This window comes from Humulus lupulus, chromosome 9, assembly GCF_963169125.1.
Source record: "Humulus lupulus chromosome 9, drHumLupu1.1, whole genome shotgun sequence".
NCBI lineage: Eukaryota > Viridiplantae > Streptophyta > Magnoliopsida > Rosales > Cannabaceae > Humulus > Humulus lupulus.
Genome location: NC_084801.1, coordinates 11,625,022 through 11,637,583, shown reverse-complemented (window position 1 = coordinate 11,637,583; position 12,562 = coordinate 11,625,022). Strand labels below are relative to the sequence as shown.

General features: G+C 31.4%; 1 protein-coding gene across 1 annotated transcript; it reads right to left on the bottom strand.

Moving 5' to 3' along the window:
• Positions 1 to 3,845: 3,845 nt before the first annotated feature.
• Positions 3,846 to 6,059, bottom strand: LOC133799423 (protein FAR1-RELATED SEQUENCE 5-like). Its single transcript, XM_062237440.1, has 2 exons — positions 5,941 to 6,059; positions 3,846 to 5,528 (listed from the first exon to the last, which is right to left on the bottom strand). Exon 2 carries the CDS (start codon positions 5,523 to 5,525, stop codon positions 3,846 to 3,848), a length of 1,680 nt encoding a protein of 559 aa, XP_062093424.1. The 5' UTR covers positions 5,526 to 5,528; positions 5,941 to 6,059.
• Between the last annotated feature and the right edge of the window lie 6,503 nt (positions 6,060 to 12,562).

Sequence of the window (12,562 nt, the reverse complement as noted above, 5' to 3'; positions counted from 1 at the left end):
TAAGTTTGTCTCTGATATTAAAAAAGTGTAATCATTAGTTTTCCTTTTTCAAAGTATGGGGAAATGGGATGGCCGTCAAAATCGTTTCTGGGGAACTGAAAAGGCATGATTAGACAGAAGTGGGTTGCTTTTTTCAAGAACACACGAAGGGTTCTGACACGTCAGGTGGGGTTACCGAAGAGTCGTTCGTTCAAAAGTTTATTTACTGTTCGTAGTAAGTAAACTTTTGGAGGGCAAATGTTATCCAATAAAATAGCATTGATGACGTGGCGAGTAATCCCTGACACGTGGCTGACACCTGGAGGCGTCTGCTAGAGTATCGACCAGAAGGCACAGTAGAAGCAGGGTAAGCTCGTCCTACCCGCGACCAGTCTGGTCGATGGTTCCGTGTACAAGGCGACATTTATGGAAAGATCTTTGCAATCCCGAATTTATCTCACTCAATCTCCTGAGTACCTGATTATTCAGGGGAGAATATCTGTAACAATCTTTTGTAATCCCCCTTGAGCCTATAAATAGCAAGAGATAGCTCAAGAGAGGGACTTTTGGCTTTTGAATCATTCGAAACTATAGTAATTCTCTGAGTAAACTTGTATTGTTCTTCAGAGGTTGGTGAAACTCATTGAACCCTAGTTCTTTGATCACTCTTCTGATTCTTATATCAATATCAGCCTAAGTGGACGTAGGTCATTACCAGATCCTGGGGCCGAACCACTATAAAAATTCTTGTGTGATTTACTGTTTTTGCCATACGTTCTTCTCTATACATTCATTCACATCAATCACGTTTTGACTCCGCGTCAGTTGGCCAAATCTTGGGTCAACAGTAACAATATTAATAGGGAATTTCATGTTATATATGCATGATAACTTTGTAAAATTTTTTAATATGCTAATATATGTTGCTATTCCAAATATATGACAATTTTAATTTTTTAGACAAAAATACCATTAACATTCAAACACATATTTTCTTTCTCAATCTAAACTTTCTCTCTCTAACATTTCTCATTCTCTCACTCTCTCTAACATTCTAATCCTGTAAATCTCGAAAAAATACCAAAATTTAAAGAAAAAATCATCTGAACCAAACATTTGAGTGAAAAAATATAAACCTCCAAAGTTTTCGTCAAATTTCAGTGCAAAGCATCAAAATTGCATCGAAAAAGCATCATTTTGGACAAAATCAAGTTCTCATGATTGCATCGCAACAACATCGAAACACCATCGATTTTGCACCGTTTTGGACAAAAATCAAGTTCTCATGGTGTTTCGATGCAAAATCAATAGTGTTTCGATGTTCTTGTGATGCAATCATGAAAACTTATTTTTTTGGCCAAATCAATGGTGTTTCGATGAAAAATCGATGTTGTTTCGATGCTATTGCGATACAATCATGAAAACTTGATTTTTGGCTAAAACAATACTTTTTCGATGCTCTATTATGAAATTTGATGAAAACTTTAGAAGTTCATATTTTTTTTCACTCAAATGTCTATTTAAGATGGTTTTTTTTTTTTTAATTTTGGTATTTTTTCCAGATCTACAATATTAGAATAAATGAGAGAGTGAGAGAATGAGAGATGTTAGAGAGAGAGTTCGTATTGAGAGAGAAAATAGGTGTTTGAAAGTTATGAGTATTTTTGTCTAAAAAATTAAAATTATCATATATTTAGAATAATAACTTATGTTAATATATTAAAAAGTTTCACTAAATTATCATACATATAACATAAAATTCCCTATTTAACATTAGGAAATACCCTATGCCATTTCTTGAACATAGAAGAGGACAATATTAGAAAAGGGAAATTATTATGATTATCATTTATTAGCCAGCTAGATTGCGACCAAACAAAACACTATACATATGTCTAGCTTCAAATATTTTACTCAAGTAAGAAAGATGTTTAGATTATTTTCAATACTACTGATTCTTATCCAAAGTATATATATATATTGAATGAATCAAAGGTGTTTGGATTCTTGTATGTATATATATTTCGTTGTATTCATTTTTTGATCCAATCTTTTTTATTTTAAACTTTGGGTCATCTTCATTATATTGATAAAGAGGAACCGAGATTGGGGAAGACAAGCATTTCACCGCATATATATGGCATGGTATTAAAAGTGGAACCAAATTTTCTGTCCCACCTACATGTCCCAACCACTTATATATGGACAACTCAATTAAAATGCCACATATACATTTAACAGATTTTTTATTAACTCATATACTTTTAACACCACCGTTAGTGCTGGAGGACTTCTTTGCAATTAATGACCTCTTTTCTACAGTCCCATATGAAAAAAAATAAAAGATTATTTGCAATCTCTTCTAAATGTCACATTGTCTCTCCTGTCTCTTCCCAAATTTCTCTGCTAGTTTTCTCCACTTTCATATTTATATATAATATACATATATATATTACAATATATATATATCAAATAAAATTCATTCAATAAAAGAAAATAGGACTATGAACCAACAAAAATTTATTATACCGAAAATTTTATACGTGGACTAAAATTTTACTGAACCAAATCAAAGGAGAGGAGCCTCAAACAAAGGAAAGTTCCAACAAGGACAGCAAACACAAAATAAAGAAACACCATAGATAACTTTAAAAAAAAAATCATCATAGATTTTAATAATCAGCCGCCAAACTAACAAAAACATAGAAAAATTTATATTAAAACAAAAAACTTTGTATGTTTGGCCAAGATCACAAAGAGTTTATAATATAAAGTCTCAAACCATATATCAAAATGCAAAACGTTCATTATCACTGTGGTGATTTTTGAAAATAATTGCCAATAAATCTTTGAAATGTAGTAGGAGTTGATATAGCCTGCAAAAAAGAAAAATTACAGTAAATATCATCATATTTAATAAAATTATGTCTGCAAACAATATATGGATACATACACAATTAATTACCTGTTGCAATAGTTCAGTCATACTTGTATTCTCATTTAGATCTTCATAACCATCATAATTATGAGTATATGGTGGAATTTGAAATTAAGCTTTTAAATACATTATTATAGAAAATAAGTTTGATAAATAAAGCATAGAATAAATGACAGATGTGACAATATAAATACTTCTTTCTGATGCAAGGAAGCTATATTTGCAGATGAAGATGACATATTCTCTTGAAAATAATTAGAAGACAAAAACGGTATTCCACTTCCATTATTGATTTGATCATTTGCTTTTTGTTCATGAAAATCCTATAGCACATCAAAATACGGTTAGAAGAGAGACTATGAAAACAATTATAAATGACAATATTCAAAACTAAGTTAACATTACCTGTTGTGATGGAGAATCTTCCTTAACCATCTTTTTCTTATTTTTGGCTCTCTCAAGTGCACCTTTAATTCTTCTAGATCCACCATGAGCTTTTCTTTTAGTCTTAAACCCTTTAATTTGATCACTTATTCCACTATTGTTCTTGTTTTCAATATCATTATGTCTGGTAGTAGAAGTTGAAATCTCTTTCCCTTGAGCTCTATCATTTGCATCCAAATCTATAAAAATCTTACTAAACGCAGAAACAACAATTTTGTATGCTTTCTCATCTTCAGCGGCTTTTGTTGCTAGCTGAGTTTGCATTCTACAAACTTCTTTGTAATGTTTTGCCATTTTTGCTTTTGCATCTTCAACAGACACACTCTTGCTCTGCATAATTGAAGAAATTCCAGTTTTTGAATGCATTGTCCATCTTTTTAAAATATATTGAGAAGGAATTTTTGTGACATTCCTATATGAATATACCTTCAAAATATGTGCACTTAAAATTCCTACAAAATCAAAATTTTCTTACAACCACATGTCACTGTATCATTAGAAGAATCATATGTAACAATATGCTCATAAACTTTCCATGAGGGGTCACTGTATACTCTGACACTGTTCCATTCTCACTTTTATTGTTCATAGCACATTCATAAGCCTTGCAAAATTCTTTCTCAAACATTCTGAATACAACTGGAGTGTAAACAATTGATGTTTGCTTCAAAATTTCTATTGGCAAAGACAATGACAATGAAGTTTGAGTTGCTTTAAAATCAGCCTTCAACTCATCATATCGACGATCCTCAACTAATCTTTGAAAATGCTGAAAAAATCTTGGTATTTCATGCTTGTAGCTAACATAATTCTTAATTACATTATTCATACTTTCACTCCGCTGAGTAGTTGTCATGTCTGCACAAAATGTCTCTCTTTCATATACCAATGCCCATTTTTCCTTCAAATTGAACATTTTTTTTAGCCACTTATTGTCTCTAAGATCATATTTCTCAAGCATACTATTCCAAGCTTCAATAAAAACATCATTCTCATCATAATCATAAATACAACTACTAAAATCCTTTGTGAATTCTCTAAAATTTTGAAAAACCCTACTAAGATTTTTTGCAGCATTCTGATATATGTGCCAAATGCATAAACGGTGAGTTGTTTTTGGCCATTGAGACTCTAAAGCTTTTTCCATTGCTGCGTCTTGGTCAGTAAGAATAGTCTTTGGCTTTTTTCCTGACATTGTTTTAGCAAAAGTGTCAAATAACCAAGCAAAAGTTTCAGCAGTTTCATCGTATAATAGTGCAGCTCCAAAGATAATAGTTTGCTTGTGATGATTCACCCCAAGAAACATTGCGAACGGTCGACACTCTTTATTTTTTTTTGTAAGTTGTGTCAAAGGAAACAACATCACCGAAATAAAATAATCTGTCATCATTCTTCCATCTACCCAAAAGATATTGGTTATCATGTCATCTTCATCAGCTTGCATGGCACTAACAAAAGCAGGGTCTTCTAATTGCATACTTTGAAGATATTCAAGTATACCACCAGTATCTCCTACTCTCATTTGAATTGTTCGTTTACTCTGCAAATAATTTCGACAATCAACAATAGTATATCCAAGGTTCTCGCACCAACCAACTCGCCTAGCCATTAAATCATAACTTGCCTTAGGAGTAATTCCTGAGATGTTAGCTAAATCAATTTCGGCAGCTTGGGCTACAGTCAATCTTCTTTGAGATCTATGTAAATGACTTTTGCTAGGACTTGATGTCACATGTGTATGTTCCATAACAAAATCGACCACACGATATTTACTATTTTGACGAGAATTGATTTTCATTCTTGCCAAACAACCAAATCTCGTTTCAGCACGATGAGATTTCACTATAACATCCCGTTTATCTTTTTCTCGATGACCTTCACATGAGCAACAAAATATTCTATCTATTATCCGTCCATCTAATAAATCTTTATGCATTTTACTCCTTCTAATACTAAAACCTATCTTATACGCATATGCATTATAAAAATTATAAGCTTCCTCTTCAGTATTAAACTCCATACCAACCTTTGGTATTGCCTCTTCATCAATTTTAGAATGAAGAGATTTTATATCAACATTTGAAGACAATATCCCATCTTCACTTTCAAAATATATTTTTCGACGTGATTGTAAATCATTCTCCACCAAATTAGTATTGTCCATCCTCTTCAATAAAAAGACAATAAATTTTATAAATTCATGTAACAAATAAAATATTAGACACTATTTTAATAATTGATAATTTTATTAGAATACACTACATGACTTAATATATATATATATATAAAGAACAAAAAGGTTTATACAAAATCTGATCAGAATTTTAATTTATAAAATTTAGCCATCAACTCAATATATAATAGTTTTTCAAACATCTCTCAATTTCAAATATTTATATATAAATCTATATTGATGTAAAGATTTACCCTTTAATAAATAATTTTAATAGTATTTAAAAGAAATATAATATGGTTCTTAGCATATGAGTCAAGATTGATTTTATATATATATATATAATAAATAAATCAAATAGAACAAAAAGTAGAGATATATATTTATATATATATATATTACTAACCTTTCACAGTAGGACCATATATGTAGAATTTTGTGAGTGCAGAGAATTTGCTTTTCGTAAAGAATTGTAAGGCAGATAAATTTGATAGTTTTTATTGATCAAATTAAAAAGAGAAGCTTAATATGACTAACAGTAATAAAAAAAGAAACTAGAATTTGAAAGGGTTTTTGTAAATAATAAAAATATTAATAAAGAGAATTAATTGCAAAGAAGCCATCCTGCACTAATAGTGGTGTTAAAAGTATATGAGTTAATAAAAAATCTGTTAAATGTATATGTGGCATTTTAATTGAGTTGTCCACATATAAGTGGTTGGGACATGAATTGGGACATGTAAGTGGGACAGAAAATTTGGTTCCATTAAGAATGGTAGGTAGGGAGACGTCCTATGTAAAATATGTTTTCCATTTAATTCATTCAAAATATGAATATGTTCTTTGTGAATTATATCTTTACCAATAATTTAGATATAAGTAGGAATAATTGTTCCACGTTATAAGTGAAAGAAGCAATTTGAGATTGACAAATTATAATAAATTGCCTTAATAAATATCCTTTATTTTAAAGTTTGAAAGAATAAGCATTTTTTTTAATTTTTACATTTTATTATATATTGGCAATAATACCCAATTTTTTATTTTTGGCAGCAATAATACATTTATTCGTTGGTAACCAGTTATTAGTTCTGGTCATTTTAATTATTTAAATATTATAATAATTATTTAAAAAAAAGTTAACCTGATAATAAATTATTTAAAAAAAGACCTGTGAGTTTTGTTCTTTTGTTTTATAATCCATTGTTCCTCTAAAAATAAAATTAGAGAAGTGTGGATAATTGTTGCATTATGTGTCAAACCATAATGAATGAGTCTATCTTTAAAATTAGTTGTATTTACTTTTGTGGTCCTATACCTATAGGACACGTTGCTTAATTTCTGTTAGATGCCTAGATTTCCTCAATGGCCTTGGCTATGTAAACATATCTATGTACTAGTTTCCTTCAACGATGAAATACAGATTACAACCTTTCCTTCCTCTGTTTTCTAACACCATGTAATAGGCGAAAGAAATACCAAGAAAAAAAATATATATATATATTCTAGTATTAGAAAGGGGGGTTTGCGATGCGGTTGATGTGATTTTTTGTTAATTTATTGGATCGTATTGTATATATAGTTTGAGCAATTTTTCAAATCGCATTGTATAGATCTTAAACTGCATTGTAAAAATGCGGTGCTGTGCGGTGTAGGCAGTGTTGACGGTTATATCTATTGCAAAATAATTTAACAATTACACATTATAATTAATAAATATTCATAACAAACAAAATAATCAATATACAACTAAATAAACTTTTAGTTGTACAATGAAAATACAACAAACTACTATCAAATAAAAAATGTGATATAGAAGTAAATTTTTTTATTAATGAGGAATATATTTATGTTGAAATAAAATATGTGTTAGCATCTTATATAACATAATAATTTTTCTAGATATTGTATATGTTATATAATTATATATGTATTTAAGTTTAAATGTAGTAAAATTGAAAAAAATATATAAAAAAATTAATATATATATAACGATGCGCTGTGGTGTGGTTTGAACCACATTATATATAAAATTCAAAACTGTAAATGGTACAGTTTGGCAAAAATACAAATCACAACTGTACCGCGAAAAGTTCTAAATCACAAATTGTGGTGTGGTGTGGTTTGATTAACACCCTTAGATATTTGTGTCAATAATGTTTGTATGCAACGGTCTTGGCACAATGATCCACACTTTGTTTCTAAAAAAAATGTTACAATTCCTCCTGCATAGCTTTAATCCAATTTTCATCAGTTAAAGCTTCTTTCACATTTTTAGGCTCAATTAAAGATAAGAAACAATCAAATTGAACAACATTACTAAACCTTTTTCTTGTCACCATACTGTCTTTTGGATTTCCAAGTATTAAATCTGCTGGATGATTTAATTTAACTCTGGTTGATGGCTCCTTTTGGACTTCATCCGAAATAATATCTAGAAATTTCTTTTCTGTCTGTCCAGAATCTGTTTCATCGGATTCGTACTCTGTTGGAACGGATGGACCTTGCGTTGCAACAGTAGTATCACTGATAGAAGCTTCTTCGTGTTTTTCAGTAGGTTCATCAATAAACCTATCAATTTCCTCCTCAGTAGAAAACTCAGAAAAATCCCTGGCATCATCAATAACAATGTTAGCCGACTCCATTACAGTTTGGGTTCTCATGTTATACACACGATACGCCCTACTGTTAGTGGAGTATCCAATAAAAACACCTTCATCACTCTTAGTATCAAATTTACCAAGATTTTCTCTATCTCTCAAAATGTAACAAACACATCCAAAAACATGAAAGTAAGCCACACTTGGTTTCTTACCTTTCCAAATTTCATAAGATGTTTTAGATGTACCTGGACGGAGAAAAACACGATTTATGATATAGCAAGCAGTGTTAATTGCTTCTGCCCATAACCGTTTGGTCAATTTTTTGCTATTTAACATCACTCTAGCCATTTCTTGAAGAGTGCAGTTTTTCCTTTCTACAACTCCATTCTGTTGTGGAGTTTTGGGAGCTGAAAACTCATGAGAGATACCTGCAGACTTACAAAAATCATCATAGACAGAATTCTCAAATTCTTTACCATGATCACTTCCAGTATGAGACAATTTTTTCAAAGTTTTAAAATTTATGTGGCCAAGTTTAGCATGCCACACATCAGTGTTATTACTCACAACAGATTGACACATAATAGATGGCAGAAGAGTGTAGCAATTGTCATTAGATCTATAACATTCAAGAACATTCTCACCATCTTTGTTTAAAACAAGACAATACTCTTTATCAAAGTTAACAGTATAACCTTGATCACAAATTTGAATTATGCTTAGAAGATTAGCTTTAAGTCCTTCCACAAGAAACACTCTTTTGATTCTAGGCAACCCTTCAAAGTTAAGAGTACCCATTCCAAGAACATTACCCTCAATTCCATTGCCAAAAGTAACAAACCCACAATGCATAGGTTTTATGTCTTGAAGAATAGACTTGTCACCTGTCATATGTTTTGAACAACCACTATCAAAATACCAAAAATGTGAAGAAGCAGATCTATCATATTCACTAGTAAAACCAGCAAAACAATTATTCTTTTTTATCCATATTTTCTTTGATTGAACATTTTCCTTTTTTACTCTTTTGAAATTATCAAAATAATTGAATTTTTCAAAATATTCATTTTCAGCAAAATTCATAAGAGTAAAACACTTAGGACGAATATGACCCTTCCTACCACAAAAATGACAGATTGGAATGAATTTTTCCAATTTTCCATTGGATGTTCCTGCTGACTGTGTCCATTCTGTTGGAACAATCCGAGAACTGGATGCAACAGATTTCAGTGAAGATGACACAGGAACATCAGCCGATAGCATCCCAGCTGAGATAAAGACAGTTTTCTTTGATTTTTGAGAACTTGAAGCACCAAGTCCCACATGACTTCTTTGACCTGCATTCTGAATTTTCTCAAAAACAGTAGAACCGGGGTTAAGCATTCTAACATTTTTCTCAAGAGTATCAAAATCTTTAGACAACTTATTTATTTCAACATTTTTTGAAATTATTTCTTTTTCAAAATTTTCATTTAAGTCAGTAAGTTATTTGATTTCAGAGGATAAATCTTTATTTTTGCTTACCAATGACCGATTCTCAAGACACATTTTCACCCATGAACCATACATCTTCTTGTAAGATTCACTCAAAGACTCATCATTTAATTCAGATTCATCACTATCAGTATTTTCTTCATCTTTTGAGACATTATTTAAGCAAACAATTTTCTCATTTTCAGATTTAGAAATAGGCAAAATAGAAGTGAGAGCGACATTACCTTCCTCATCTTCACTACTTTCAGAGTCATTATCACTCCAAGTAGCAATCATACATTTTTTGTTCTTTTTCAAGGTGTTTGCACATTCAGACTGGATGTGACCAAATCCCTCACATTCCCTGCACTGAATACCCTTTTTATTAGTTTGAAAAGGTTTAAGAGAAGAAGGATTACCTTTTGTCATCTTGCCATTGAATTTCTTATTTCCTATCTTATTCATATATTTTCGAAAATTCTTTGCAAGCATTGCCATTTCATTATCACCATCTTCATCATCTCACACTTCTTTTTCAGTGCTCTTGAAAGCTATGGCTTTCTCTTTCTCTTTGGAAGTACTTGGCTTGTCTTTTTGACGAATCTTTTGATTTAACTCAAAGGTACGAAGTGACCCCATCAATTCTTCTACCTTCATAGTACTGAAGTTTTTTGCTTCTTCCATAGCAGTGAGCTTAACATTGAACCTGTCAGGAAGAACTCGAACGATATTTCTAACAAGAACAGAATCATCAAGTTTCTTACCAAGTGCAAAATACTCATTAGAAATATCAGATAATCTCTCATAAAATTCAGATAGTGTTTCAGAATCAGACATCCTAAGGTCATCAAACCTAGTTTGTAACATAATAAATCTAGACCTTTTAACATCTACAGTTCCTTCAAACTGAGTTTGAAGAATGGTCCAAGCATCTTTAGCCGAGACACATGTGGAAACAAGTTTTATAAAACTTTCTCCAACACCGTTAAATATGGTGTGAAGACCTTTATTATTATAACTGGATAATTTCTCTTCTTCTGTATCCCAAATAAGTTAAGATTTTACAATTGTGCTACCATCTTCACCTTTTTCAGTAGGAGGTGACCATCCAGACAAAATTTCTCTCCATGCTTTCTCATCTTGAGCTTTTATGAAAGCTCTCATTCTAACTTTCCAATATGGATAGTTTGAGTCATTAAGCAATGGAGGTCGAGACACCGAACTACCTTCTACAAAGAAAGACATTTCACACAAAACAAATCAAAGGGAAAATAACCACAAAATCTCACTAAGAGTTTAGTGAACCGCTCTGATACCAATTGAAATTCTGTTTTTTATGATTACCAACTTAATTATTCAAAATTAAATAATTAATTGTTGAACTGTTACAGAAATTTTTAAACGGACACAGAGACTGTTTGAACAGAACCCAGAAATGTGTAAACAGTTTATCAACATAAGATAAAAACGAACATAAGGAAAAGAACACACGAGATTATACGTGGTATCAGCAATCTATGCAGATTGCTACTAGTCCACGGGGCCACACCCAGAGAATGAAATTTTTTAGAAGAATATCTAAATGATTACAAAACCAAATTTTTCGCAACTGTTGCAATCTAAACTCCTAATCAAATTTCTGAAGTGCTAAGATCTTGAACTCCCTTCAAATCATAACACTTGCACTTTTCCTCCCGAAAAGTGACTCACGAACAAGACTTCTCCCGAAGCTTGATGAACAATGTCCAAGTGTGTTCAACCTGCATAATTAACACAAGGAAAACAATACAGAAGTACACTGTAATAAACCACTAAGAACTTCCTGGACTCAAGTTCTTCACATAATAAAAAGTCTCTCTAAAACTTGAAAATATTTGGAAAATAATACACCAAGAGAGATGATCAAACACCAATGACCTAAGGATGATTATATACTTTTTAGAATCCCTTTAGGTCGTGGAAAACAAATCAGAAACCAATAAGCCAATAAATGGAAAATCTTCCAAAACAGGAAAGTCAGAATCTGTTCAAACAGACTAGCAATCCGTTCAAACAGATTCATTGAACCTGGACAGTTTTTTAAATCTAGTTTCTCGAAATAAATAAGGAAACAATAAATACTTTATCTCTGCAAGTTGTACACGATTTCTGGACAAATAAATCAGATAAAAAAATAAAAATAAATACCAATTCAATAAAATATATTCTTTTATAGGAAATTATATATTTATTTTATTAACATAAATATAATAATTTGATTTATAAAGAGCATATCACAACAAAACAGGAAACAACCTATTTCGAAGAAGAAAAAATCACTTTAATTAATTTTGTCAATATTGTCAAATATGCCAATAAAGGATTTTACAAAACTAATAGAAACTGAAGCATGGTCTCTAACAACCCCTGTCAAACTAAGTATTGATTTAGAAACAACACTTAGTCACGCAGAAGAGAGAAACGAGAGCTGGAAATGAATTTAGTTAGACAATCAGCAACTTGAGCAACACCTGGAACATGCTTGACTTGGATATGGTTTTGCAAGACCTTGTCTCTGACAAAATAGAGATCAATCTCTATGTGCTTTGTGCGCGCATGAATGACGTGGTTGGCAACAAGCATGACAAAACTCAAGTTGTCACACAAAATTGATGGTGGAACAGATACAGAAATGGGGAGCTCACGAAGTAACGACTGAATCCAAGACAGTTCAGTAACAATAGAAGCTAAACTACGAAATTCAACTTCAGTAGAAGAGCGAGAAACTGTGGTCTGCTTCTTGGACTGCCAAGCCACTAAATTGTCACCAAAATAAATGCAAAAACCAGTAGTGGAGCACTGGTCATCTGGGTAAGAAGCCCAATCAACATCACAGAATGCTTCAAGATGAAAATGAGATGCTCGTTTCAGATGAAGGCCATAACCCAAGGTACCAGCAAGATAGCGCAAGAT

Excerpts from the sequence above, each read along its gene's own strand:
- LOC133799423 (XM_062237440.1), bottom strand. The coding sequence starts at position 5,525 with ATGGACAATACTAATTTGGTGGAGAATGATTTACAATCACGTCGAAAA.